The 26,247-nt window shown below is 42.3% G+C and overlaps 2 protein-coding genes and 1 pseudogene across 2 annotated transcripts; 1 reads left to right on the forward strand and 2 right to left on the reverse strand.

The window, feature by feature from the left end:
* Positions 1–805: 805 nt before the first annotated feature.
* On the reverse strand, positions 806–1,840 carry LOC121575955 (transcription factor HES-5-like). The gene is made up of 2 exons (XM_041889247.2): positions 1,732–1,840; positions 806–1,617 (listed from the first exon to the last, which is right to left on the reverse strand). The coding sequence occupies exons 1-2, from the start codon at positions 1,783–1,785 to the stop codon at positions 1,183–1,185; spliced, it is 489 nt and encodes a 162-aa protein (XP_041745181.1). The 5' UTR covers positions 1,786–1,840; the 3' UTR covers positions 806–1,182.
* Positions 1,841–9,540: 7,700 nt separating this feature from the next.
* Positions 9,541–11,300, forward strand: her15.1 (hairy and enhancer of split-related 15, tandem duplicate 1). The gene is made up of 2 exons (XM_041889248.1): positions 9,541–9,640; positions 9,754–11,300. Exons 1-2 carry the CDS (start codon positions 9,614–9,616, stop codon positions 10,153–10,155), a joined length of 429 nt encoding a protein of 142 aa, XP_041745182.1. The 5' UTR covers positions 9,541–9,613; the 3' UTR covers positions 10,156–11,300.
* A 4,918-nt stretch (positions 11,301–16,218) lies between these two features.
* LOC121575957 lies at positions 16,219–17,331 on the reverse strand (annotated as a pseudogene).
* Between the last annotated feature and the right edge of the window lie 8,916 nt (positions 17,332–26,247).

Here is a 26,247-nt window from a genome sequence, read left to right on the forward strand (position 1 = left end):
CAATGATCAGTAGGCCTATTAATATTCACTGGTCCTATCTAACTGTTTATGCTATTGTTGTACATTTCAGGCTTGGAAGATTTTTATCCGATTATTATTATTTTTAAACATATGGCCTCATACCAGCAATAAAATGCCATGCGTGGGATTGAGAATGTTCGAGCGAAATTCGGCACACACTTCTAATTGACAGTTCTGAATGGTGCGACTGTGGGAAAGAAGCTCAGGTTGCAGGTTAGCTAGGGCTTTCCGGAGGCGGTTGTGCTAGCTTTTGTGTTCTAAACAGCAGCTGTACCATTCAGTTTGAAAATGTTTACTCAACAGACTGGAGCCTTTCATGCCTTCATTCTCCCGCCCAAAATCAAGCTTCTACCATTTCTGGAGTGACAACACATTTGGAGGTTCTTATGGTGGGGTTATATTAGCGAAATAGACCACTGCAAACAAAATCCGCTAAATTACCGGGGAGAAATTAATGCCCTCAGCTCTTAAAAATAATTAGCCTTACAAAATATAAGGTTTGGATTTTCAAGGCTTGCATGGCTTCATTTACCCAAGTCATTTTCTGAAGTATTACTAGGTCTAAATAATTGTGTACGCCTGTTGGCAGATCATTTTGTAATGTGTAACATTATGTATTTTCATTCCATGACGTCAGATCACATACCTGGCCCTCAGGTGCCACCTTATTGTATGTCCTCTGCTGAGTTGTAGCCTAAGTGTTGTGTCTACAAACCATGGTTAGGCTATATAATAGTTAGAGATTCATCCATAAATTGTCATTTCATTTATTTATTGGGAATATTGCCATATCAACGTGATAGACAATGTTCCAATCACAGTTTGTTTCAGGACAAATTACAATTCAGCAACATAGGGCTGAGGTATTTTCCCAGAAATAGATACACCAAGATATTATATTAATATATTTTACAATATGTAAAAACATTTTACTTCGCAATTGTAAAGTTAATAATACATGCACATTAGCACAATACAGGATATTACAATTCTACACAGAAGAATAACAATAATTTCTACTTTTACGAACAAAATATAAAATTGTATAGGGAAGAATAATTTCCAACAAGAAGAGCATACTGTGTCGTGCTAGACCAACAGATTTTCTGGTTTTGACATCGAAAGTCTCATTATTGAACGTCTCCAAATAGGCTATGAGCATCACCATGGTCTCCACAGAGGCCCTCTTCCACCTGCGGTGACACGTTTCGGAGTGCTGCTGTTGTGAGGGACCGTCACGCGGTTTGGACTCAGCACGACTCTGTCACCAAGTTTCTGAGCCCGATGGAAGTGATTGAGAAGCTTCTGTTGTGAGCCAGCCGGCTGGTTGTTCGCTGAGAGGAAGCGCAGCGTCTCCTCCAGGCAGCGGGTGAATCCCTCCGCGTAGCTCTGGACAGGTGACGCTGCGTTGAATGAAGCAGCAGGGCGCATGCTGTTGTCTTTCAGGTAAAACACAGCTGTCTCGAGAATGTCAGCCTTTTCCAGTTTCGAGTTGGGTTGGTGTGCTTGAAGTTCGGTTTTGAGGAGTGTCTTGAGCTGTTCGATGCTGCTGTTAATGCGGTCTCGGCGCATCTTTTCCACCACTGGTTTTCTAAACTGGAGAAAATAGAGGATCTGATTAGTTTAATTTCAGTTTAAAAATCATGTTAAAATTCAAACATAACTAATTCAATTGAGGAAGATAGAGGACAGTAGCCTATTTGTACTTACTTTGATTTTATCTTTCGTTGTCATCACCATGTTGCAAATATTGACAGGAGCCATTGCTGTCGGTCAGTTGTTTGTTCTAGGTAAAGATAGTTGTCGAACGTTAGAAGTGTGGTTTGGCCATCTCGACAGGGCTTCTGTATTTATACACCCCTCACACTGTAAACCCGTGTGGGTCTCAGTTTGACAGCGGTTTCCCACACATGCTGGCCAATCAGGAACGCAGACAGTACAATGGCAGAGGCTTCAATTACTTCATGCTAAATTGACTGTCTATTGCCTTGGGACAATGAGCGTGTCCCAAGGGAACAGGTGGAGTGTGCAATAAAAGAGTGCTGTCAAATAGTTGACTCTGTTCCTTGCAACTGCATTCCAAGATGTTGCTCCATTCACTTGAAAGACTCTCAGACCTAAAGGCGGGAAAACAAGTCCTCAATAAGTGAATGGGCTTCCAGAAGATTATTCAGGATCAAGAGGCCTTACTGCTGTATGCTTTCTCCCGCAATTATTTTGATTAATTAGTTATTTTGATGAATTCATTCAACCTTACAAAATGTTTCATATGCGCATATTATTATGATTATAATAGCCACTCTTATAAGGCCTACTACTGTATTATAATACAAAATAATTACAACAGTATTGTAATAAATATAGGCTAATAATTATATGGGCTAATAATTATGTCATTCTAAAACTAATATTATTATTATTATTGTTCTTCATCTTATTGTTGTTGTTATTGTTATTTCTATTATTATTGTTATTATTATTATTATTATTATTATTATTATTATTATTATTATTATTATTATTATTATTATATGTCTGTTGTCATTGTAAGGATATTTTCGATATAGGCTTTACAGAAACAGTCTGGTAGCCTATGTGAAACTTTTTAAACTACTCTTTTCTCTTAGTTCCCTTTTTTCAGCAATCGGTCAACAATGTATCAACGTAATATTTTTCCATATGGCCCCTTGGGAATTAGATGCCTCATTGAGGACCTTGAGTAATGCGGTATTGAGCAAGGCACACTTCCATTGTTGCGCTGTTGAAAGTGTGCTGTGGGAAAGTTGGAACAACACAGCCTACAGGATTAGTCTTTGAAGAGAGAAGCAGCTGGCTTCTGTACGCGGGAAACCTCTGTCAGCTCGGGTGAACTCTACAAGACCTGTTTCCACCAATAATTTATAAATGCACTAGATGACTACAAGACCTGTTTCCACCAATAATTTATAAATGCACTAGAAGACTAATAGGTGGCGCCTCCATCTTGGCACGGCCCCACCGTTGTAAAACACATTTTGGAAGCTATAGAAATGCATTTATTAATGTCTACATTCATTTTTGTCACATTTATTCTATTACAGACACCTTCATGTATACTTTTAAATTATATTATGTCCACAAAAAAATAATAAATATATAAATCTATCTATCTAGAAAAAATGTCTTAAAGTATAATTTTTTGAGATTACTAATGTTACTGTCCCCACTACAACAAAACATACTTAAATAAATGTAATTTTGCCCTTGAAACATTTAATTGAAAATACTGTAATAATCCATTAATTTCTATGGAGGATTGCCCCTAGTGTGGAGTGACAATATGGCCGACCGGTGGCTTCAAAGCCTTTCAATGGCCAATACATAGCATCAGCAATCCAGGGTTTATATGCACATTTGGTTTCCCCCTCTAGTGTCCCCCTCTAGTTCAAGTTAAAGGAGAGGCATAGTCAATCCATCGTCTGCATTGGCCGTGCAACATTTATGGTGATACACTATACAGTGGGGAAAAAAAGTATTTGGTCAGCCACCAATTGTGCATGTTCTCCCACTTAAAAAAATGAGAGAGGCCTGTAATTTTCATCATAGGTACACGTCAACTATGACAGACAAAATGAGAGAAAACAATTCCAGAAAATCACACTGTAGGATTTTAAAGTAATTTATTTGCAAATTATGGTGGAAAATAAGTATTTGGTCAATAACAAAAGTTTCTCAATACTTTGTTATATACCCTTTGTTGGCAATGACACAGGTCAAACGTTTTCTGTAAGTCTTCACAAGGTTTTCACACACTGTTGCTGGTATTTTGGCCCATTCCTCCATGCAGATATCCTCTAGAGCAGTGATGTTTTGGGGCTGTCGCTGGGCAACACGGACTTTCAACTCCCTCCAAAGATTTTCTATGGGGTTGAGATCTGGAGACTGGCTAGGCCACTCCAGGACCTTGAAATGCTTCTTACGAAGCCACTCCTTCGTTGCCCGGGCGGTGTGTTTGGGATCATTGTCATGCTGAAAGACCCAGCCACGTTTCATCTTCAATGCCCTTACTGATGGAAGGAGGTTTTCACTCAAAATCTCACGATACATGGCCCCATTCATTCTTTCCTTTACACGGATCAGTCGTCCTGGTCCCTTTGCAGAAAAACAGCCCCAAAGCATGATGTTTCCACCCCATGCTTCACAGTAGGTATGGTGTTCTTTGGATGCAACTCAGCATTCTTTGTCCTCCAAACACGACGAGTTGAGTTTTTACCAAAAAGTTATATTTTGGTTTCATCTGACCATATGACATTCTCCCAATCCTCTTCTGGATCATCCAAATGCACTCTAGCAAACTTCAGACGGGCCTGGACATGTACTGGCTTAAGCAGGGGGACACGTCTGGCACTGCAGGATTTGAGTCCCTGGCGGCGTAGTGTGTTACTGATGGTAGGCTTTGTTACTTTGGTCCCAGCTCTCTGCAGGTCATTCAATAGGTCCCCCCGTGTGGTTCTGGGATTTTTGCTCACCGTTCTTGTGGTCATTTTGACCCCACGGGGTGAGATCTTGCATGGAGCCCCAGATCGAGGGGAGATTATCAGTGGTCTTGTATGTCTTCCATTTCCTAATAATTGCTCCCACAGTTGATTTCTTCAAACCAAGCTGCTTTCCCTATTGCAGATTCAGTCTTCCCAGCCTGGTGCAGGTCTACAATTTTGTTTCTGGTGTCCTTTGACAGCTCTTTGGTCTTGGCCATAGTGGAGTTTGGAGTGTGACTGTTTGAGGTTGTGGACAGGTGTCTTTTATACTGATAACAAGTTCAAACAGGTGCCATTAATACAGGTAACGAGTGGAGGACAGAGGAGCCTCTTAAAGAAGAAGTTACAGGTCTGTGAGAGCCAGAAATCTTGCTTGTTTGTAGGTGACCAAATACTTATTTTCCACCATAATTTGCAAATAAATTCATTAAAAATCCTACAATGTGATTTTCTGGATTTTTTTTCTCAATTTGTCTGTCATAGTTGACGTGTACCTATGATGAAAATTACAGGCCTCTCTCATCTTTTTAAGTGGGAGAACTTGCACAATTGGTGGCTGACTAAATACTTTTTTGCCCCACTGTATATACAAAAGTATGTGGACACGCCTTCAAATTAGTGGATTTGGCTATTTCAGCCACACCCATTGCTGACAGTAGAATGGCCTTACTGAAGAGCTCAGTGACGTTCAACATGGCACCTTCATAGGATGCCACCTTTCCAACAAGTCAGTTCATAACATTTCTGCCCTGCTAGAGCTGCCCCGGTCAACTGTAAGTGCTGTTATTGTGAAGTGGAAACTTCTAGGAGCAATGAAGTGGTAGGCCATACAAGCTCACAGAATGGGACAGTTCCAAACTGCCTCTGGAAGCAACGTCAGCACAAGAACTGTTCGTCAGGGGAGCTTCATGAAAGGGGTTTCCATGGCCGAGCAGCCGCACACAAGCCTAAAATCACCATGTGCAGTGCCAAGTGTCGGCTGGCCGCCATTGAACTCTGGTTTGGCGGATGCCAGGAGAACGCTACCTGCCCCAATGCATAGTGCCAACTGTAAAGTTTGGTGGAGGAGGAATAATGGTCTGGGCTGTTTTTCATGGTTCGAGCTAGGCCCCTTAGTCCAGTGAAGGGAAATCTTAACGCTATAGCATACAATGACATTCTAGACGATTCTGTGCTTCCAACTTTGTGGCAACAGTTTGGGGAAGGCCCTTTTCCGGCTTCAGAATGACAATGCCCCCGTGCACAAAGTGAGGTCCATACAGAAATGGTTTGTCAAGATCGGTGAGGAAGAACTTGACTGGCCTGCACAGAGCCCTGACCTCAACCCCATTGAACACCTTTGGGATTAATTGGAACGCCGACTGCGAGCCAGGCCTAATCGCCCAACATCAGTGCCCGACCTCACTAATGCTCTTATGGCTGAAGTCCCCACAGCAATGTTCCCGTAGCAATGTTCCAACATCTAGTAGAAAGCCTTCCAAGAAGAGTGGATGCTGTTATAGCAGCAAAGGGGGGACCAACTCCATATTAATGCCCATGATTTTGGAATGAGATGTTCGACGAGCAGGTGTCCACATACTTTTGGTCATGTAGTGTACGGCCTTTGCAGGAGTCAGGCCATTCATACTTCTTGGTCTTCGAGGAGCAGCACAGAGCTGTTGAGCAGAGCTGTTGTGAAGGAAGTTGTCAAGGAAGTGAGTTTGTGTTTATAAAGGACTTCCCGCCCCCACCTACCCTCAACTAATCATGTCAATGCGGAGCTATTTGGAGCCCTCTGCATTGTTACAAAATTTGGGAGGCGCACAATAATGCGGTACGGAGCTCAATTTGGCCTCTGCATGCCTCCCGAGGCTTCGCAATTGCATCACACCATCCATATGGCGCCTCTGACCACATTTTCGGATCAAGCATAAATTGGCTTTAAATGGGCTCTTAGGGCATCAGTCCTGTTGTGCAACAACTGTGAAATGTTAGAATTAAAATGCAATTATCGTTGGTATTGTTTACATCCACAAAATTCCCCAGATAATAAATAGTTGTTCATTTTCATTGAGAAAAGTTGCAGCAACCATTGCTGGCAACATTGCCTAAAATAATTGCCTTAAGTGTGTATGTATGCCTATACTGTATAGGATAATGTAGCTAGAAAACAACATGCTGAATCAATAGCCTGTCTACTTCAAAAATAGTTGGGTGCTGCTGGATTCTCTTAGATCATCGCTAAAAATGAAATGGACAGCACTCCAGACATTTTTTTCATTCACCCTGTTTCTGTGTATTTTTTTACTTCAGGATTACTGGAGATTGTGAGATTGTCTTAACCAACCTTGCATCTCCCACATGTATCCCTCTCTCTCTCCTGCCAAACTGGGCCATGTAAAAGGGCACAATGCATTCCTGGCTGTTTTGCTGAACCAGGCTTTGACTCTGGGTGCTCCTGCGAGGGCACAGCTCTCTCACAAAGAGAGGGGCAGGTGCTTGGCATCACGCGCCACATCAAGTAGAGTATCCTTGTGACTTGAGCCACACGGGGAACCTGGGAAATGCCTGACCTCTCTTTATACCAGAGAAATCCCCCTTGATGTGGGCGCCAGTCTTTGGCATTCCATGGACATGACATTCACAGTAAAGGCGTGCAGCGGACAAGCCACTTGAGGCGGGAAATTGTGGTATTGTCAAATGTATGCCTTCTGTCTTAATCAAGGCCTCTTTTAGTATTGTCACTGGGGCAGTGTGTTGGTGGTCAGTTTTAAGAGGTATTTACATACACAAACATAATAAATATCTTCCTCTAGCTCCTTAATGTACCACAAAAGGTTATTTCCATTAACTTGACCTGGAGTATACAGGTTCAATATTTTGAAGGCATCGTTGGATTGTGTATTTACTGTATGTTCTTTATTTCATTATATGACTTAACAAATAACAAACAGCTAACATTTAATTGGGCTCTGTAGCTCAGCTGGTAGAGCACGGCGCTTGTAACGCCAAGGTAGTGGGTTCGATCCCCGGGACCACCCATATACAAAAATGTATGCACGCATGACTGTAAGTTGCTTTGGATAAAAGCGTCAGCTAAATGGCATATTATTATTATTGTCTTTATCTCATAATAGCAGTCGTAAGTCTTAATATTTGTATTCCAATATGATCTACCTGTGACTTCCTCTAGATGTGTAGAGTTTGTGAGAGGCCTGGGCTCCCCCAGCAGAGGTCCAGATGGCCTATTGAGGTCCAGACATAATGAGGGTTGATGGATCAGTGGTGGCCGCGGCAGGGTGGGGTGCAGCCCTGAATGGGGGCTTAAGTGTGGGAAAGAGGGGCAGGTCTGAGCTCTCACACATTCCTCACTGGAGAGGGAGAGGGCTTTTGGCTGAACACCGGGGCATCTAGATTCAAAGCCATGGAGACTGTTTGGCGTGTGTGCATGCACGTGGGCGTGCACGTGTGTGTGTGTGTGTGTGTAGGGGCTCATAATGAGGCCATCGCTTTCTTCCTGAATAGACGGAATGTACACATTGGAATGTGTTTATACTCAAATGATGTGTTTCATTTGCATAGTCATGACTCACTTCTTAGAAATGTGTCTTTAAAGAGATAAGAAAAGATGGACCAGAGAGGATTTCCCTCCAAAAAGACCCTTGCCATCTGCCTCTTTACACACATATTAGCATGGCTATTTACATATTAGCATGGCTATTTATAAGGCACATCAAGCATAGACAAATAACTCACTATTTTTGTCCATTTATTTTAGAGCAACCATTTTAATCAATGTTAACATTTTTAATGCAAGTGTCTAGTAAGTTATTGAAGTATGTAGACATATACAAATTCTATTGACCTATTCACGAGTGAGGAGTAACATTATGTAGTAATAGCCTCTGAAATGAAAAGTGTGATGTTTGCAGGTTGATGTTTATTTTCATGAATATTTTCCTGAAGGCAGAACTGAGCGATTCCCCCTTCAGTGGGAGTAGATGTTTGACTGCAGGTTCCATTTATGAAATGACAGAGGAGAGGAGAAGAGGAGAGGTGTAATCAGTGTGCACACACACACAAGCCAGGGCATGTGAACGAGGGTGGAGTGGGGAGAACACACGCGCACCCTGGCTCAGCGGTGCCTCTGATCTGGGCAACAGGTTGAAAGGGTGTCTCTAGAGGGGGGCGAGGGGGCAGTGGAAAGAGGGGCAGTGGGGTGTCCTCTAATGATCGGAGGATGTGTGAGTAGGATCCTGTCCTGCTTTCCCACACTCTTTCCCATTTATTACATATTTTCTGTGGGGGCTGAGTGCAGGGGGGCGAGGTGTCCAACAATAGAAGTGTGCCTTCCCACAGGGCGCTGGATAATTGTATTTAATTGGCATCAACAATGGGAATGTTTCTCTCCCTCCCTCGCTCTCTCTCTCTCCCCCCTCTCTCCCTGTGTACCTTTCTCATGCTTTCTGTTATACATGTGAAAGACAGAGAATATTTAAATGGTAAATCAGTTATGTCAGGGGAGAGAAATTATTTAATTGATGTAGCACAATTACAGTACTATCACAGTATTGCAGTACATTCAATTTGATCAATTTGAATTCATGTTGATTTCAATTACCACTATGTGTTCTGATATACAATAATTGTCCCCTTAATAGGTTAACATTAATTTCTGCAATGTGAAGTGAGCAATATCTATATGCCTTGAGGGTCCCTTATCAAGTCTACCGTCTGACCCAGTCCCCATCTGCAGAGGCCTGATAGAGAATGTTCCCAGTTAATAAAAGTGTAACGACCTGCTTGTGTTTAGTCTGTGCCTCTGATATCTGCAGCACCATTCCTTTGTTGGCCAGTTAACCATGAGATAGTTAATGCCTCTTCCATTGTCGTGTCCGCCTCGCCCACTGGCCTCGGAGTGTGGGAAAGCTAAGTCCCAGCCTGGGACTCATGGTTTTGTAATGATAATGCCCTCCTATAAATAGGGAAGTGGGCTCCTCTCTCAGCTCACAACTCACTCACCTTCCTCAGAGAAGCACACACTCTCTCTCGCTCTACCAGAATGGCTCCTACCTACACCAGAGACTACCAACACTATGCTCTCCACTAAAGACAAGCATAAAGTAAGTATTATTTATTACATATGTTTGTGTCATTGTTTACTATTTAATAATTTTCTTCATGGTTTGAACTTTAAAGACATAGAACTAACCGAATACCCTCTTTTCTTCATCAGCTTAGGAAACCAGTTGTGGAGAAGATGCGTAGAGACCGCATTAACATCTGCATAGAGCAGCTCAAGACCCTGCTGGAGAAGGAGTTCCACAAACAGGACCCCAACACCAAGCTGGAGAAGGCTGACATCCTGGAGATGACGGTGGGATTCCTGAAGCAGCAGCTGCAGCCTCAGAACCCAGTCCCTCAGACGGCCCACAGTGAGGGCTACTCCCAGTGCTGGAGGGAGACCCTGCACTTCCTGTCTTCCAGCTCCATGAAGGACATGATACTCCAGAACCTCCAGAGAGCAGGCCAGGACGTCTGCCCCTCCTCTCCACTCTCCTCCCAACACCAACACCACAGCCGTGACCCAGTGAAGCAGGCCACCGGTGGTCACAAAACAGTCTGGAGGCCCTGGTAGAACCACTGCATGGAGACTCTTTATCTCACAAACTGGATGGGTGCTTACCATCTTTCTTGCTGTAGGAAATTTCCAAATGTTATATTGAAATGATAATATTTTCTTGTTATATATGAAAGGAACTCTACTGATGTGATTATTCTCTCTCAGAGAAGAAGCTGAAAAACATATTAGTAGTACTTCATAATGAAGAATATGTTTAACATTTTACATGTGTATGTTTACGTGTGTATGCATTTTGTGATCACTTGATGCACCAATGTGTTATTTAGTCCTTTCATTTTCTATGAAGATGATTTGTAAAATGATATATTTACATTTATGGTTGCTTAGCCAACTAAAATCTTGCGTTAACCATATTGTATGTACTGTCCTATTGAAGGATATTTACAAATGCTTTGATATGCCTTTTGTAAAGGCTTTTTGGGACATTGTTATTCCACCATAGGCACTATTGTGCTGTGAAATGTATTGTTGACACTGTGTGTCTTTCATTCTCACTTGATAAAGTGAACACACATTCAAAAAGGATTCCAATTAATGTTTTGGAAAGTAACCATACTGTGTTTGTGTGTTTCTAAAGGAGCTGTAGTTAACCAGGGGATGATGGGACATAATGTAGAAAAAAACATAATGTAGATGGAATGTAATAATTTTATAAACTGAAGTGGAGATCAACAGGAAATGACAGATAACGCAAACAGGCATCTGGCCACATCAACACATGAGGATGTATTATCGTGTTTATTAGTGCAATGTATCTACTCCTGGTCAGAGAAAAGCCTCACTTCTGATTGGTGAATAAATAAAGGAAGGATGATATGTAAAAATAATCTTCAAAACAATTTAGCAAAATCACAAAATGATCCATATAATGCCCTTAAACCTAAGTTGTATGGTCGCAATTACTGTAATGGAATTCCCTATCTAGCCCATTACATTGAAGCTCTTGGAGACTTCTGCATTGCTGTGAGGGGCACTTCTTTTCAAATATAAGTGTTAAAAATAGCTGCCTGACAAAATATAGTTGCTTAATTTGGTGATCCACATCTCAACACCAATCTGGAAATCTTGCATATAGTTTATTTTGACATTTACATTAACATATTTTTTATTAGAGAGATCTTATTGGAAGTGATGTACAAGAGGGCTGAATAAAGATATGTTTATTAGCATATATTTTTTCTGAGACATAGAGTATGTGTTGGTGTTGGTGGTGTAACCGCTTGTCTTGAACAGGGCATGTTGACAGTTTGTAGAGGTCAATACTCAATGATCCAGGGAGTGGCTTAGTCTGTGTACCAAAGGGTCTGCATCTGTCTGCATGGGTCTGGAGCTCACCCTGCTTTCCCACACTCCTCAACCAATAACAGCCCTGATTGGGACAATAGATAACATCAATTACTTTGTGTGTGAGTGTCAATGTGATTGATTGTGTGTGCGTACGTACGTGCATGATAAAGAGTGAGAGAGAGACCGTGCATGGGCTATGGGTGGAGCAGCAGTCAATGAGGCTAGAAGAGGGAGTGTGCCATGGTGAGTGTCGTGTGTGTGTGAGATAGTGTGAGAGATGGTGTGTGTGTGTGTGTGTGCTCAAGGTGTGTAGACTTGAGCACAAACACACACGAGTCTGCACCCAGACACCTGGGAGCAGACTTGCCCTGCAGACTGACACCTGCTTGCGTCAGGCAGATAAGATAGGTTTCCCAGGCCTGGCTACAGGCACAGGCGCATTCTGTCATATAGATACTAACATTCACAATGTCTTCAAAGCAAGGCTTACCCCTCACAGCACTGTTGTGTCACTAAGTCAATACACTTTATTTTGTACACACCGATAGATTACAGAACAGGTTCAGAAATACAAAATAACACAGGGTGGAATATACTTAAACAAAATATATATAATATACATTTAAATTCAAACTAGTTTGAATACAATTTAAGAATGAATTAAATTGAAACGTACAGTGGCTTGCGAAAGTATTCACCCCCCTTGGCATTTTTCCTATTTTGTTGCCTTACAACCTGGAATTAAAATTGATTTTTGGGGGGTTTGTATCATTTGATTTACACAATATGCCTACCACTTTGAAGATGCAAAATAAAAAATTTTGTGAAACAAACAAGAAATAAGACTAAAAAACTGAAAACTTGAGCGTGCATAACTATTCACCCCCCAAAAGTCAACACTTTGTAGAACCACCTTTTGCAGCAATTACAGCTGCAAGTCTCTTGGGGTATGTCTCTATAAGCTTGGCACATCTAGCCACTGGGATTTTTGCACATTCTTCAAGGAAAAACTGCTCCAGCTCCTTCAAGTTGGATGGGTTCCGCTGGTGTACAGCAATCTTTAAGTCATACCACAGATTCTCAATAGGCCATTCCAAAACGTTTAAATGTTTCCCCTTAAACCACTCGAGTGTTGCTTTAGCAGTATGCTTAGGGTCATTGTCCTGCTGGAAGGTGAACCTCCATCCCAGTCCCAAATCTCTGGAAGACTGAAACAGGTTTCCCTCAAGAATTTCCCTGTATTTAGCGCCATCCATCATTCCTTCAATTCTGACAATTTTCTCAGTCCCTACAGCATGATGCTGCCACCACCATGCTTCACTGTGGGGATGGTGTTCTCGGGGTGATGAGAGGTGTTGGGTTTGCGCCAGACATAGCGTTTTCCTTGATGGCCAAAAAGCTCAATTTTAGTCTCATCTGACCAGAGTACCTTCTTCCATATGTTTGGGGAGTCTCCCACATGCCTTTTGGCGAACACCAAACATGCTTGCTTATTTTTTTCTTTAAGCAATGGCTTTCTTCTGGCCACTCTTCCATAAAGCCCAGCTCTGTGGCGTGTACGGCTTAAAGTGGTCCTATGGACAGATACTCCAATCTCTGCTGTGGAGCTTTGCAACTCCTTCAGGGTTATCTTTGGTCTCTTTGTTGCCTCTCTGATTAATGCCCTCCTTGCCTGTTTTGGTGGGCGGCCCTCTCTTGGCAGGTTTGTTGTGGTGCCATATTCTTTCAATTTTTTAATAATGGATTTAATGGTGCTCCGTGGGATGTTCAAAGTTTCTGATATTTTGTTATAACCCAACCCTGATCTGTACTTCTCCACAACTTTGTCCCTGACCTGTTTGGAGAGCTCCTTGGTCTTCATGGTGCCACTTGCTTGGTGGTGCCCCTTGCTTAGTGGTGTTGCAGACTATGGGGCCTTTCAGAACATGTGTATATATACTGAGATCATGTGACAGATGATGTGACACTTAGATTGCACACAGGTGGACTTTATTTAACTAATTATGTGACTTCTGAAGGTAATTGGTTGAACCAGATCTTATTTAGGGGCTTCATAGCAAAGGGGGTGAATACATATGCACGCACCACTTTTCTGTTATACATTTTTTTGATTTTTAAAAAACGTTTTATTTATTTTTTCACTTCACCAATTTGGACTATTTTGTGTATTTTCCAAATAAAACTCCATTTAAATTACAGGTTGTAATGCAACAAATAGGAAAAACGCCAAGGGGGATGAATACTTTTGCACGGCACTGTAAATGCATGCAGGTTTCATAAATTCTTCATGAAATTTGTACAAACAATATAAAAAAAAAATCTTGCTTAAAAATACAGAGGGACTGTTAACGATAATCACTTGTATTTAATAATGAAGAAGGACATGATGATTAAATGAATAAGCTGGTTTTCCCTCCAATGACAGATTTGAAGGGGAGGGGCAGTGAGTGGAGGGGGAGATCAGGATTCTCCCCATCATGCCTAGATGATAATTTAGGGCAGCACACTTCCTTTGTCCCTTCAATGAAAGGGGATAATGAAACGGGAGTGTGGGAAAGCCGAGGCGAGGTAGGCCCCACACAGGAGAGACGTGCCACACAGTCACACAGTTACACAGCCCGGCAGGCAGGCTTCGGCCTGGCTCACCAGCTGTTTGATGAAACCAGAGCTGACAGAGCCGACTGCCCAACGTTAGCCTGGGGCTTAACATACAAAGCCCAAGAGAGGCACGTTGGACACACACACACACACACACACACACACACACACACACACATGCAGACACTTACACATGCATGTGCACGAACGTTCACGTTCTCATTCGAATCATGCCTGTACTTGTATAATTATATATTATTATATGATTATGCATTTAATGCTCTCTTATTGGGGGTGTCATACCAACAATGTCAACATATGCAAATTAATAAATATTAGCTATAATTTAGAGCTACAAACTAAAGACTGCGCTTTTGTTAAAACTGTTGACATTAGACCCATGAAGACAGTAGATTCTGAGATTTAGAATACATAATTTGTGTGTGGCACAGTGTGAGAGCCAGAGAGAGAAAGACAGAGAGAAAGTCAGAGAGAGAGATAAAAAGAGAGCTAGAAATAGAGAGAAAGAGAGTGACATAGAGAGAGAGACTTGAGACTTCAGTGGCGATAAAATAATCAATAGTAGCCTACCAATATCCATTGTCAATATCATTGTTTATTTTGATATGATATCCACTTGTGCACCCAGTGTACAGTGGGGAAAAAAAGTATTTAGTCAGCCACCAATTGTGCAAGTTCTCCCACTTAAAAAGATGAGAGAGGCCTGTAATTTTCATCATAGGAAAATGAGAAAAAAAAATCCAGATTACAGGATTTTTAATGAATTTATTTGCAAATTATGGTGGAAAATAAGTATTTGGTCACCTACAAACAAGCAAGATTTCTGGCTCTCACAGACCTGTAACTTCTTCTTTAAGAGGCTCCTCTGTCCTCCACTCGTTACCTATATTAATGGCACCTGTTTGAACTTGTTATCAGTATAAAAGACACCTGTCCACAACCTCAAACAGTCACACTCCAAACTCCACTATGGCCAAGACCAAAGAGCTGTCAAAGGACACCAGAAACAAAATTGTAGACCTGTACCAGGCTGGGAAGACTGAATCTGCAATAGGTAAGCAGCTTGGTTTGAAGAAATCAACTGTGGGAGCAATTATTAGGAAATGGAAGACATACAAGACCACTGATAATCTCCCTCGATCTGGGGCTCTACGCAAGATCCCACCCTGTGGGGTCAAAATGATCACAAGAACGGTGAGCAAAAATCCCAGAACCACACGGGGGGACCTAGTGAATGACCTGCAGAGAGCTGGGACCAAAGTAACAAGCCTACCATCAGTAACACACTACGCTGCCAGGGACTCAAATCCTGCAGTGACAGACGTGTCCCCCTGCTTAAGCCAGTACATGTCCAGGCCCGTCTGAAGTTTGCTAGAGTGCATTTGGATGATCCAGAAGAGGATTGGGAGAATGTCAGATGAAACCAAAATAGAACTTTTTGGTAAAAACTCAACTCGTCGTGTTTGGAGGACAAAGAATGCTGAGTTGCATCCAAAGAACACCATACCTACTGTGAAGCATGGGGGTGGAAACATCATGCTTTGGGGCTGTTTTTCTGCAAAGGGACCAGGACGACTGATCTGTGTAAAGGAAAGAATGAATGGGGCCATGTATCATGAGATTTTGAGTGAAAACCTCCTTCCATCAGCAAGGGCATTGAAGATGAAACGTGGCTGGGTCTTTCAGCATGACAATGATCCCAAACACACCGCCCGGGCAACGAAGGAGTGGCTTCGTAAGAAGCATTTCAAGGTCCTGGAGTGGCCTAGCCAGTCTCCAGATCTCAACCCCATAGAAAATCTTTGGCGGGAGTTGAAAGTCCGTATTGCCCAGCGACAGCCCCAAAACATCACTGCTCTAGAGGAGATCTGCATGGAGGAATGGGCCAAAATACCAGCAACAGTGTGTGAAAACCTTGTGAAGACTTACAGAAAACGTTTGACCTGTGTCATTGATAACAAAGGGTATATAACAAAGTATTGAGAAACTTTTGTTATTGACCAAATACTTATTTTCCACCATCATTTGCAAATAAATTCATTAAAAATCCTACAATGTGATTTTCTGGATTTTTTTTTCTCATTTTGTCTGTCATAGTTGACGTGTACCTATGATGAAAATTACAGGCCTCTCTCATATTTTTAAGTGGGAGAACTTGCACAATTGGTGGCTGACTAAATACTTTTTTTCCCCACTGTAGGTTAAACGTCAGCAATGTCAAAATACGAAGTCCACACACATTCACTGTAAAAATTACAATTAAAATGTTTCAATATGCATTATGTGAAATCTGTTCCTTTACAAAAGGTAACATAATCTGATTTCACTTTAAGAACACTTAAACGTGAGAATTAATCTCCAATACATATTTAGCATTTTGAATACTATTGATTCTATATTCATCATCAATACTTGAGTCGACTCCATAGAAGTCATATGCCACATGACAGTAAAAGTATTCACTACGTCTACTCATAAAGCAGATTCATAGTAGCCTTTTTTATAGACAGCTCCATACAGGAGACAACAAACCCTAACGCTTGTCATATGATGTTTGCTATCCTTCATAAAGGACCTAAGCAGATATTACAATTGAAATAGAGATTTCCTACAGCATGAGAGATGGTAAACACCCATCCAGTTTGTGAAATAGATCCATGCAGTTGTTCTACCAGGGCCTCCAGACTGTTTTGTGACCACTGGTGGCCTGCTTCACTGGGCCCTGGCTGTGGTGTTGGTGTTGGGAGGAGAGTGGCGAGGAGGGGCAGACGTCGTGGACTGCTCTCTGGAGGTTCTGGAGTATCATGTCCTTCATGGAGCTGGAAGACAGGAAGTGCAGGGTCTCCCTCCAGCACTGGGAGTAGCCCTCACTGTGGGCCGTCTGAGGGACTGGGTTCTGAGTCTGCAGCTGTCATCTCCAGGATGTCAGCCTTCTCCAGCTTGGTGTTGGGGTCCTGTTTGTGGAACTCCTTCTCCAGCAGGGTCTTGAGCTGCTCTATGCAGATGTTAATGCGGTCTCTACGCATCTTCTCCACAACTGGTTTCCTAAGCTGATGAAGAAAAGAGGGTATTCGGTTAGTTCTATGTCCTTAAACATCTAATGATTAAATAGTAAACAATGACACAAACATATGTTATAAATAATACTTACTTTATGCTTGTCTTTAGCAGAGATCATAGTGTTGGTAGTCTCTGGTGTAGGTAGGAGCCATTCTGGTAGAGAGAGAGAGAGAGAGAGAGAGAGAGAGAGAGAGAGAGAGAGAGAGAGAGAGAGAGAGAGAGAGAGAGAGAGAGAGAGAGAGAGAGAGAGAGAGAGAGAGAGAGAGAGAGAGAGAGAGAGAGAGAGAGAGAGAGAGAGAGAGAGAGAGAGAGAGAGAGAGTGTTTGCTTCTCTGAGGAAGGTGAGTGAGTTGTGAGCTGAGAGAGGAGCCCACTCCCCTATTTATAGGAGGGCATTATCATTACAAAACCATGAGTCCCAGGCTGGATTAGCTTTCCCACACTCCGAGGCCAGTGGGCGAGGCGGACACGACAATGGAAGGCATTAACTATCTCATGGTTAACTGGCCAACAAAGGAATGGTGCTGCAGATATCAGAGGCACAGACTGAACACAAGCAGGTCGTTACACTTTTATTACCTGGGAACATTCTCTATCAGGCCTCTGCAGATGGGGACTGGGTCAGACGGTAGACTTGATAAGGGACCCTAAAGGTATAAAGATAAGACACTGCACACTTCACATGGCAGATATGCACAGAATAATCACACTACTGAGATGATTAAGATTTTTGTGGAGAAAATTCGGAGAGACGAATCAACAGCAGCATTGAGCAGCTGAGGACACTTCTCCACAGAGGACAGATGTGTGGCCAGCAGCAGCAGCAGCCCGCATCCAAACTGGAGAAAGTCAATATTTTAGAGATGGCAGTGAGTTTTCTACAGGAGACAACCACCCAGCTACTCTCAGGGCTTCTCCCAGTGTCTGCAGGAGACACTCCGGCAGCTGCCCCTTCACGCGCCCATGCAGGCGGTGGCAGAACGAGGGGAGCTCAAATGCTTCTACCTGCTCCAGAGAACACCCCCTGTCCAGGCGCATCCCTGCCAAGCGGTCAACATTGAGGTCATCATCACCGCGATCCCAAAGCTCTCTGTGGAGACCGTGGTAATACTGACAATGATCACAAGACTGGGAAAAGTACCTGAACATTTTGGGTCAGATTTGCTCCTCAGCCTAACAACCAATGCATATTGTCTTTGATGTGGCATGATTATGTTATTTTCATTAGAGGCTTTTTGTCGTCAGCAGTGCAACATTTGCACATACATTACATGACCACCTGCTTGTCGAACGTCTCATTCCAAAATCATTGGTGTTGGTTCCCCCTTTGCTGCAATAACAGCCTCCACTTGTTTCAATTCAGCCACAAGAGCATTAGTGAGGTCGGGCACTGATGTTGGGCAATTAGGCCTGGCTCGCAGTCGGCGTTCCAATTCATCCCAAAGTTGTTCGATGGGGTTGAGGTCAGGTCTCTGTGCAGGCCAGTCAAGTTCTTCCTCACCAATCTCAACAAACCATTTCTGTATGAACCTTGCTTGCATTGTCATGCTGAAACATGAAAGGGCATTCCCCAAACTGTTGCCACAAAGCTGGAAGCACAGAATGGTCTTCAATGTCATTGTATGCTGTAGTGTTAAGATTTCCCTTCACTGAAACTAAGGGGTCTATCCCGAACCGTGAAAAACAGCCCCAGACCATTATTCCTCCTCCACCAAACTTTACAGTTGGCCCTATGGATTCGGGCAGGTAGCGTTTTCCTAGCGTCCGCCAAACCCAGATTCGTCCGTCGGACTGCCAGATGGTGAAGAGTGATTCCTCACACCAGAGAACGCGTTTCCACTGCTCCAGAGTCCAATGGCGGCAAGCTTTACACCACTGAGCGGTTGTTGCTCCTAGACGTTTCCACCTCACAATAACAGTTGACCGGGGCAGCTCTAGCAAGACAGAAATTTGACAAACTGACTTGTTGGAAAGGTGGCATCATATGATGGTGCCACGTTGAAAGTCAATGAGCTCTTCAGTAAGGACATTCTACTGCAAATGTTTGTCTATGGAGATTGCATGGCTGTGTGCTCGATTTTATACACCTTTCAGCAATGGGTGTGGCTGAAATAGCCGAATCCACTGATACTTTTGTATATGTAGTGTATCTTGTTTTAATGTAGCTATGACATTGTCTACAGTGTATGACGAATACCACTTCAAAGAAATTGTATTCTTATAGGGACTAAGCTTCTCAAATTATGTTGCCTTTTATAAAGGCGTTATACTCTGTGTTTTGTTGTATGATGTTACTTTTCATTTCAAGTTCAGCAATGATTATTTTTACATCATGTTGTAATTGATACCACTTACTAAACATTCCTGATTATTTTCTTATAATTATATCGTAATATCGTGTAACCTATCTATTTCACTGTTATCACACTGACTCAAGATACACACTGTCAATGGTGGAATGGCTTTCAACATAATTATGTAGGTAGGCTAACATTGATCAACCTGAGCTGGCAATGGCATTAGTAGCTTAGTTTAGAAAGACTGCTTTGTGTGCTACATTGTACAGTGGCGGGCAAATTCTAGTTCAGCACCATGGATAACTCTAAGTGCTATGCGCACACCAGGAGATTTCACTCACAAATTCCAATTTGTTCTTGCATGAGGAGATGAGGAACTAGTATAGACAGGGAAGAAGCGAAGAACAAGAAGACATCAATCAATTCATTACTTTTTTAGTTTATTCAAATTGACTCAATGAGACAACATGAATCTGATCACCTCAAGGTGAATAGACACATAATAGTGATTAAACATCACAACAAGAACTTGGATAATTCTCCAAGACTTATGATCCTCGAACAGAGTATAGGAAACACATTTACTGTCTTTATAAAATACAAGATAATTATTTAAAATAATCAAGAGGTTTACACATTTCTCTGCAATATCACTGAAATGATCGGAATAACATTCACATAAAGCAAATTCTATCATTTTTGGGTAAATACTCATGATGGATAAATACTCAGACTGATACATAATATTACCTTATCACTACAAAAATGTTGTAGTGGTAACAAAACATTTTCCTATATGGTTTGATCTTAAAACGGATCAGTCATATAGATAATCACAAACAGATTGATGATATAAAACCTATTTTTGGGTTAAAAATCCTCATGGAGGACCATTCAAGTTATTGTTGATCATGATCAACATAATTAACACGTTTCATAAAACATAAAGGTTATTATTTCAAAACATAAAGGTTATCATTTCAAATAAAACTACAAAAATGGAGTGTTCATCAATTAGATCATTTTCATAAATAAATAAAATATATATGTTTTTCAAGACAACTGAAGAAAAAAAAATCTTAGTCACAACAAGAGGTTTAAAACCTCCTGCATAACAGAATATGAGGAATATATTTTCCTATTCTCACTGCTGTCCATGACATTCACCTAAGACCAACATGGTCCATTGTAGCTCAGTTGGTAGAGCATGGCGCTTGCAACGCCAGGGTTGTGGGTTCGTTTCCCACGGGGGGCCAGTATGAAAATGTATCCACCCACTAACTGTTAAGTCGCTCTGGATAAGAGCGTCTGCTAAATGACTAAAATGTAAAATGTAATTGTGTCTGTCTGAGAGTGGAGCTCCAGTCTGTAGGACTCTACCAGGGCCTCCAGAGGGCGCTGTTGGCTGGACTCTTCTCTTTGCTGATGCTGAGCTGAGGCAGGTCACTCTCCATTCTGTTCTTATCAGAGGATGGCTGCAGGCTCTGGAAGTTGCTCAGCAGTCTTCTCTTGGACTGTGTCTTAACCTCTTCCTTGGACACATCTGGAGTAACCCTGATTGGCAGGTGCTGAACAGGAGGAGGAGCTCACTGGCTGGTACTGTTGCTGTCCTCTCAGGAAGCAAACTGTCATCTCCAGGATGTTGGCTTTCTCCAGCTTGGAGTCGGGCTGCTGATTGAGGATCTCTGGACCCAGGAAAGGCTGCTGTTGATACGATATCTGGGTAACTTCTCCAACAACGGCTTTCTTAGCTGCAAGAAGAGAAGAGGCAAGTCATTAATAACCTTATTCTGGAATATGACATTATTAAAATACATAAACTATCAATCAAATAAAATTAATTTCCTTGAATTTGTATCTTCAGTTTACCTTATTGGTCAGAGTCAGGTGCTCCTTATAGTGGATCATAGCTGAAGTGATTGTAGGTGCCAGGGCTGGATCTCTGTGCTGTAGAGGTCTTGTGTAGAGAGAATCTGATTTCATCTCTCCTATATATAGTCCCAAATCTGCATATGAATGTGTGGGTCTTGGGCTTGTTTAAGTTTCTCACAGTCTGTAGCCAATGGGTGAGCTTGGGAGGACAACGAGGAATGTGGAGCTGCCACATGCTCAGTGTTCTTATTGCTGGGGGACAATGGTCACATCTCAGGGGAACAGGGTGATGATGATGATGATGATATGCCATTTAGCAGACTCTTTTATCCAAAGCGACTTACAGTCGTGCGTGCATACATTTTTGTGTATGGGTGGTCCCGGGGATCGAACCCACTACCTTGGCGTTACAAGCACCGTGCTCTACCAGCTGAGCTACAGAGGACCGCATGGTGATGGAGAGTGACTCACAGAGCGCTGTGTGAATCTGGGAAAGTGGTGACTCCCAGATCTGCTACCTGATGTTGAGATCAATGACACAGACAGAGCACACGCTCATCATCACAATTTACAAATGTGGGACTGACACAGATCCTCTACATTAAAACCCTTGGTGCTACCCAAATCGTTTTGATTGTTGCATTTTGAAGAACAGCCTACTATTTCCTTGATACAGTGCAGTTTTGGTCACGTTTATGCACTTGAAATGATTTTGAACTATGAACTGTTAATCTGATTTGATCAATGATTTGCATTATTTGACTTTATTTATGAAGAATATCCATTTGGTAATTTCTTGTGATTTCAGTATTTCTTGGAGCTACTGGTCAGTGTGAGTAGAGAGCTGATCTGAGTTTCCCACACTGAATCCTGTGTGCTGTGATCAATGCACTACAAAAGCTGCTCAGTGGACAATTATTGATGGCTATTGGCTCTGTGTTGTCCTATTGACAGAGCCTGAAGTAACAGACCATCTGGATTCTGGAGGGAAACAGCAGCACTGGCTGATTCAACACCTAAACTCACAAGACACACTTTTAGAAATAGATCATTATCTAATCAAGAAAATGATGATTGTGTCTACTTTTGGACTAAAACCTTTCATTTGAACTTTTAGTTAACCTCTAAAAATGTAAGCTGTGGTGGGGGACTAAGCTAACATATGGAATTGTTTTAAGATGGTCATACCATGGATCATTTAGCTATTTCATTTTGAATTTTAAGACCTCTTGAGGTATCCTAAAAAAATATTTAAAAAATATTTGATAAAATATTGAATTTGGCCTTTACTACTATAGCCTATAGAAACACATTGAATAACACATTCATAAATATAACCCACCACCTGGATCCTATGTAGCAACATTTGAAATTGTGTTTTTTACATTGGATAAAAGTAGAGACTCAGAGCTAGAAAATGTTATATCATACACTGCAGTTGAGGAACAATGGGAAAGTAATTCTGCTTTGGAAGTTGATAAACTTGTAACCCCACTTTTGAGAAAATGTTCCTTGAATGTTTTGGTACGCCTACTGGAGAGCTCTTCTTTGTCTACACCCATTCAGCATCGTTCACACTCTCTTAAGCCTTAGCCCCACCCATCTCTTTAAGGATTCACATGAGGCCATGTGCTAAACAGAGTGAGAAGTGTAGTAAACAACCAAAGATTTCAAGATTAAAAGTGGTAAAAGTAGTAGCCTACAGTAAGGAAAAACTCCAGGTAAAAATACACTTTAACTAGTCCTTGACCTATATCCTAATCGGACTTTGGTGCATGTCATGTTGTTCTTCACGTCACCGTCTCTGGTAAACACACACTATATCAAATAAAATGTACATGTATTTGTCACATGCACAGAATACAGAAGGTGTAAACGGTACAATGAAATGGTTAATTGCATATTTGCATAGTAGCAATATCAAAAACAGAATTATAAATATTTTCTAATTATTAACCAGACACACTTGTCTAAATTGATGGGTCATGTGAAAGAAATGCTACAACCACCCCTCAGCCACATCTAGCTAAGTGGATGGGTCACTATTGCCTAGACATGTACGCATGTCATGAAATACAATAGATGGCTGTAATCACTCCCAGACACACCTGGCTAACATGGTTTATGTAATGACCTGGCTAAGTGGACTATTTTGTTTAGACTTGTAGCTAGTTAGCTAGCTAAACAATGAACCAGCATAATCCCAACTCATTCTACTACCACCAATACAAAATGATTGTCATAGCTGTATTATGAATCTGCAGGTAGCTAAAGCTAACTAGCTAGGTTCAATGTTAACTAGCTAACATTAGGCTATAACTATGGATAACAAATGGTTTTCTGATTCTAATGATATTACTACACAGATCCTACACGTAACTTTAGCTAGCGAGACAGAAAGCTAACGTTTGCTAGCTAACAGTACGCTTGAACTTATCAGAAAAAGTAGCTAGACTCTTACCCGTATACATGGATGAATGCTTCACGGCAGACTGGAACCATTTAACTCAGTTTTGTTTGTAGCTATATCTTGTTTGGCCAGCATTGTGTCAAGTCACTCGGTTCACACTGACCGTGGCGTGTGCAGAAAGTAGCCCATCACAACTTTTTCCAACTGATCTGTCGATAGCACCTGATAAATTCAGGGCATCAATGTTGTTGAGAAAAGTAGCAAAACTTTTGTAGTTCTGAATGGCTAATGTTATATCTTTCAAAAAAGCTGCGGTACAAAGGATTATCAACACATACTGAGCAGCTCACATTATAAACAGAAGCATGCTACATGGCAGACCAATCCAAATTCATCTCCCGGCATGTCCAGCCCATCCATTATCTCAGCCAATCATGGCTAGCGGGAAGGTTCTTGTCTTTTTCCGTGTCTAAACCAACTAGACATGTAATTTAACAATTTTATTCGTATTTACCGATGGAATACAAGTGTGTTATTAAGGCACATGAAAGTTCACATGTTCCAGAAGGCATTTCTGCCAAAAAATATGCATTTTGACCCCCCCCCCCAAAAAAAAAAAATTAACATTCAAATGCCTCTCCTGTGAAGTAGTGACATGCAACATATGCCTAGCTTCCTGAAACGGGTCACAAATGACAAAAAAGACGGTCCAAAAAATAAATCATAAGGAATAAGGTTTTAAAGTGTCTGTCCTATATCTAGGAGATATAAGAAACCTCAGGATTATTTATTTTTCTGGACACATATTTGATCCCTTATTTTTGTTGGCACAAAACTACCTCCATACTTCCATTAGTTTGTATAGGTTATCTTCATACGAGTCCTGTGACACTTGTGGGGGTCGTAGAGCAAAACGAGAACACAATCATGTTCGTGAGAGTGTTCCCTTTCCATAGTGGGGTCATATTCCATAGTTTGGACACTACAGACAGACGTTGGCACATCAGCGTTACCAACTTCAGACAAGTACCGTGACACTTGTTGGGGTCCTAGAGCAAAATGGAGAACACCACATATTTTTGGGATGTCTCATGGTCTGACAAACACCACTGTAGCTCGGCCACCTTCCACCGCAGATGTGGAAGGCCGACATAGGTGGATGCGGTGGATTGAGACGCAACCTAATTGTTTACATGGGCAATGGACAGACAAGTCTAGGGCGCGAGAGGTGACTGAAATTTTGCAGGTGGGGAGAGAGCGAGAGGGGGTGGAGGAGGAGGCTTGGCTTGAAGTGCTGGGCATCTTGTTATGACATGCATGATTTGAATTAGGCCCACAGAATTATACCTATGGAGGAGCGGCTTCTATGGAGGAACTTTGAACGTCTTTGAACTTCTGAGAGTTGGCTTAACATTGGACCAGAGCTAGCTAGCTAACAAGCTTGTGTGTGCAGAGCAGCACCATAATTTGTAGTTAATAAATCCAATGTGATAATTATAGGATCCTTAACTAGCGTTGAAAAAGTTAATCCATTTTTGGTTCTGTTCCCTGAACCAGTTCCAACCCCTGCAGATTTTACACAAGTAAGTGGGCTACACAAATTGACTAATAAAGGTCCTTTAGTCATAGAGATATAAAACCAGAAAATTGCTTTCATAACTTGAGTAAACCTGAGATTCCTTTATTAGATCTTTCTTGTATTTCCCTCCTAAAGTGTGCCTATTGTCACGATCGTCGGTGAGAGAGGAGGACCAAGGCGCAGCGTTGAATGCGAACATATTTATTTATATAATGATCACACGAACAAAACAACAAAACGAAAATGTGACATCCCTGGTTACATACACGAACCAACACGGAACAAGAAACCACAATGAATGAATGCCTAACGGCTACCTAAGTATGACTCCCAATCAGAGACAACGAGCTACAGCCGTCTCCGATTGGGAGCCACCCTGGCCAACATAGATATACAACAACTAGAACCAACACACATGAAAACTCACACCCTGGCTCAACATACTAGAGTCCCCAGAGCCAGGGCATGACAGTACCCCCCCCCTAAAGGCGCGGACTCCGACCGCGCCAACCAAATACCACAGGGGAGGGACCGGGTGGGCACTCCGCCTTGGCGGCGGATCCGGCTCCGGGCATGATCCCCACTCGCTCTCTAACCCCCCAAAGTACCCCTGGTCCGGTCTGGCCCTGCTGACCGGAGCTGGACTGCACACTGGTGGAGCGGATTGCTCTAGCTCCGGCGTGAAGCAGCTGACCCGTGCTGAACCAGGCACCAGTGGAACAGGCACGGGCTGTGCCGGACTGACGACGCACACCACTGGCTTGGTGTGGGGGAGCATGAACGGCCCGAGCCGGGTTGACGAAACGCACCCCTGACTTGGTGCGCGGGAGCAGGAGCGGGCCGAACCGGGCTGACGAAACGCACCACTGACTTAGTGCGGGGAGCAGGAACGGGTCGAGCCGGGCTGACGAAGCGCACCACTGACTTGGTGCGGGGAGCAGGAACGGGCCGAGCCGGGCTGAC

Source organism: Coregonus clupeaformis, chromosome 10 (assembly GCF_020615455.1).
Source record: "Coregonus clupeaformis isolate EN_2021a chromosome 10, ASM2061545v1, whole genome shotgun sequence".
Taxonomy (NCBI): domain Eukaryota; kingdom Metazoa; phylum Chordata; class Actinopteri; order Salmoniformes; family Salmonidae; genus Coregonus; species Coregonus clupeaformis.

Excerpts from the sequence above, each read along its gene's own strand:
- LOC121575955 (XM_041889247.2), bottom strand. The coding sequence starts at position 1,785 with ATGGCTCCTGTCAATATTTGCAACATGGTGATGACAACGAAAGATAAA. Across the intron at positions 1,618-1,731 it reads CAACGAAAGATAAAATCAAA|TTTAGAAAACCAGTGGTGGA; the intron begins GTAAGTACAAAT and ends TATTTTCTCCAG.
- her15.1 (XM_041889248.1), top strand. The coding sequence starts at position 9,614 with ATGCTCTCCACTAAAGACAAGCATAAA. Across the intron at positions 9,641-9,753 it reads CCACTAAAGACAAGCATAAA|CTTAGGAAACCAGTTGTGGA; the intron begins GTAAGTATTATT and ends TTTCTTCATCAG.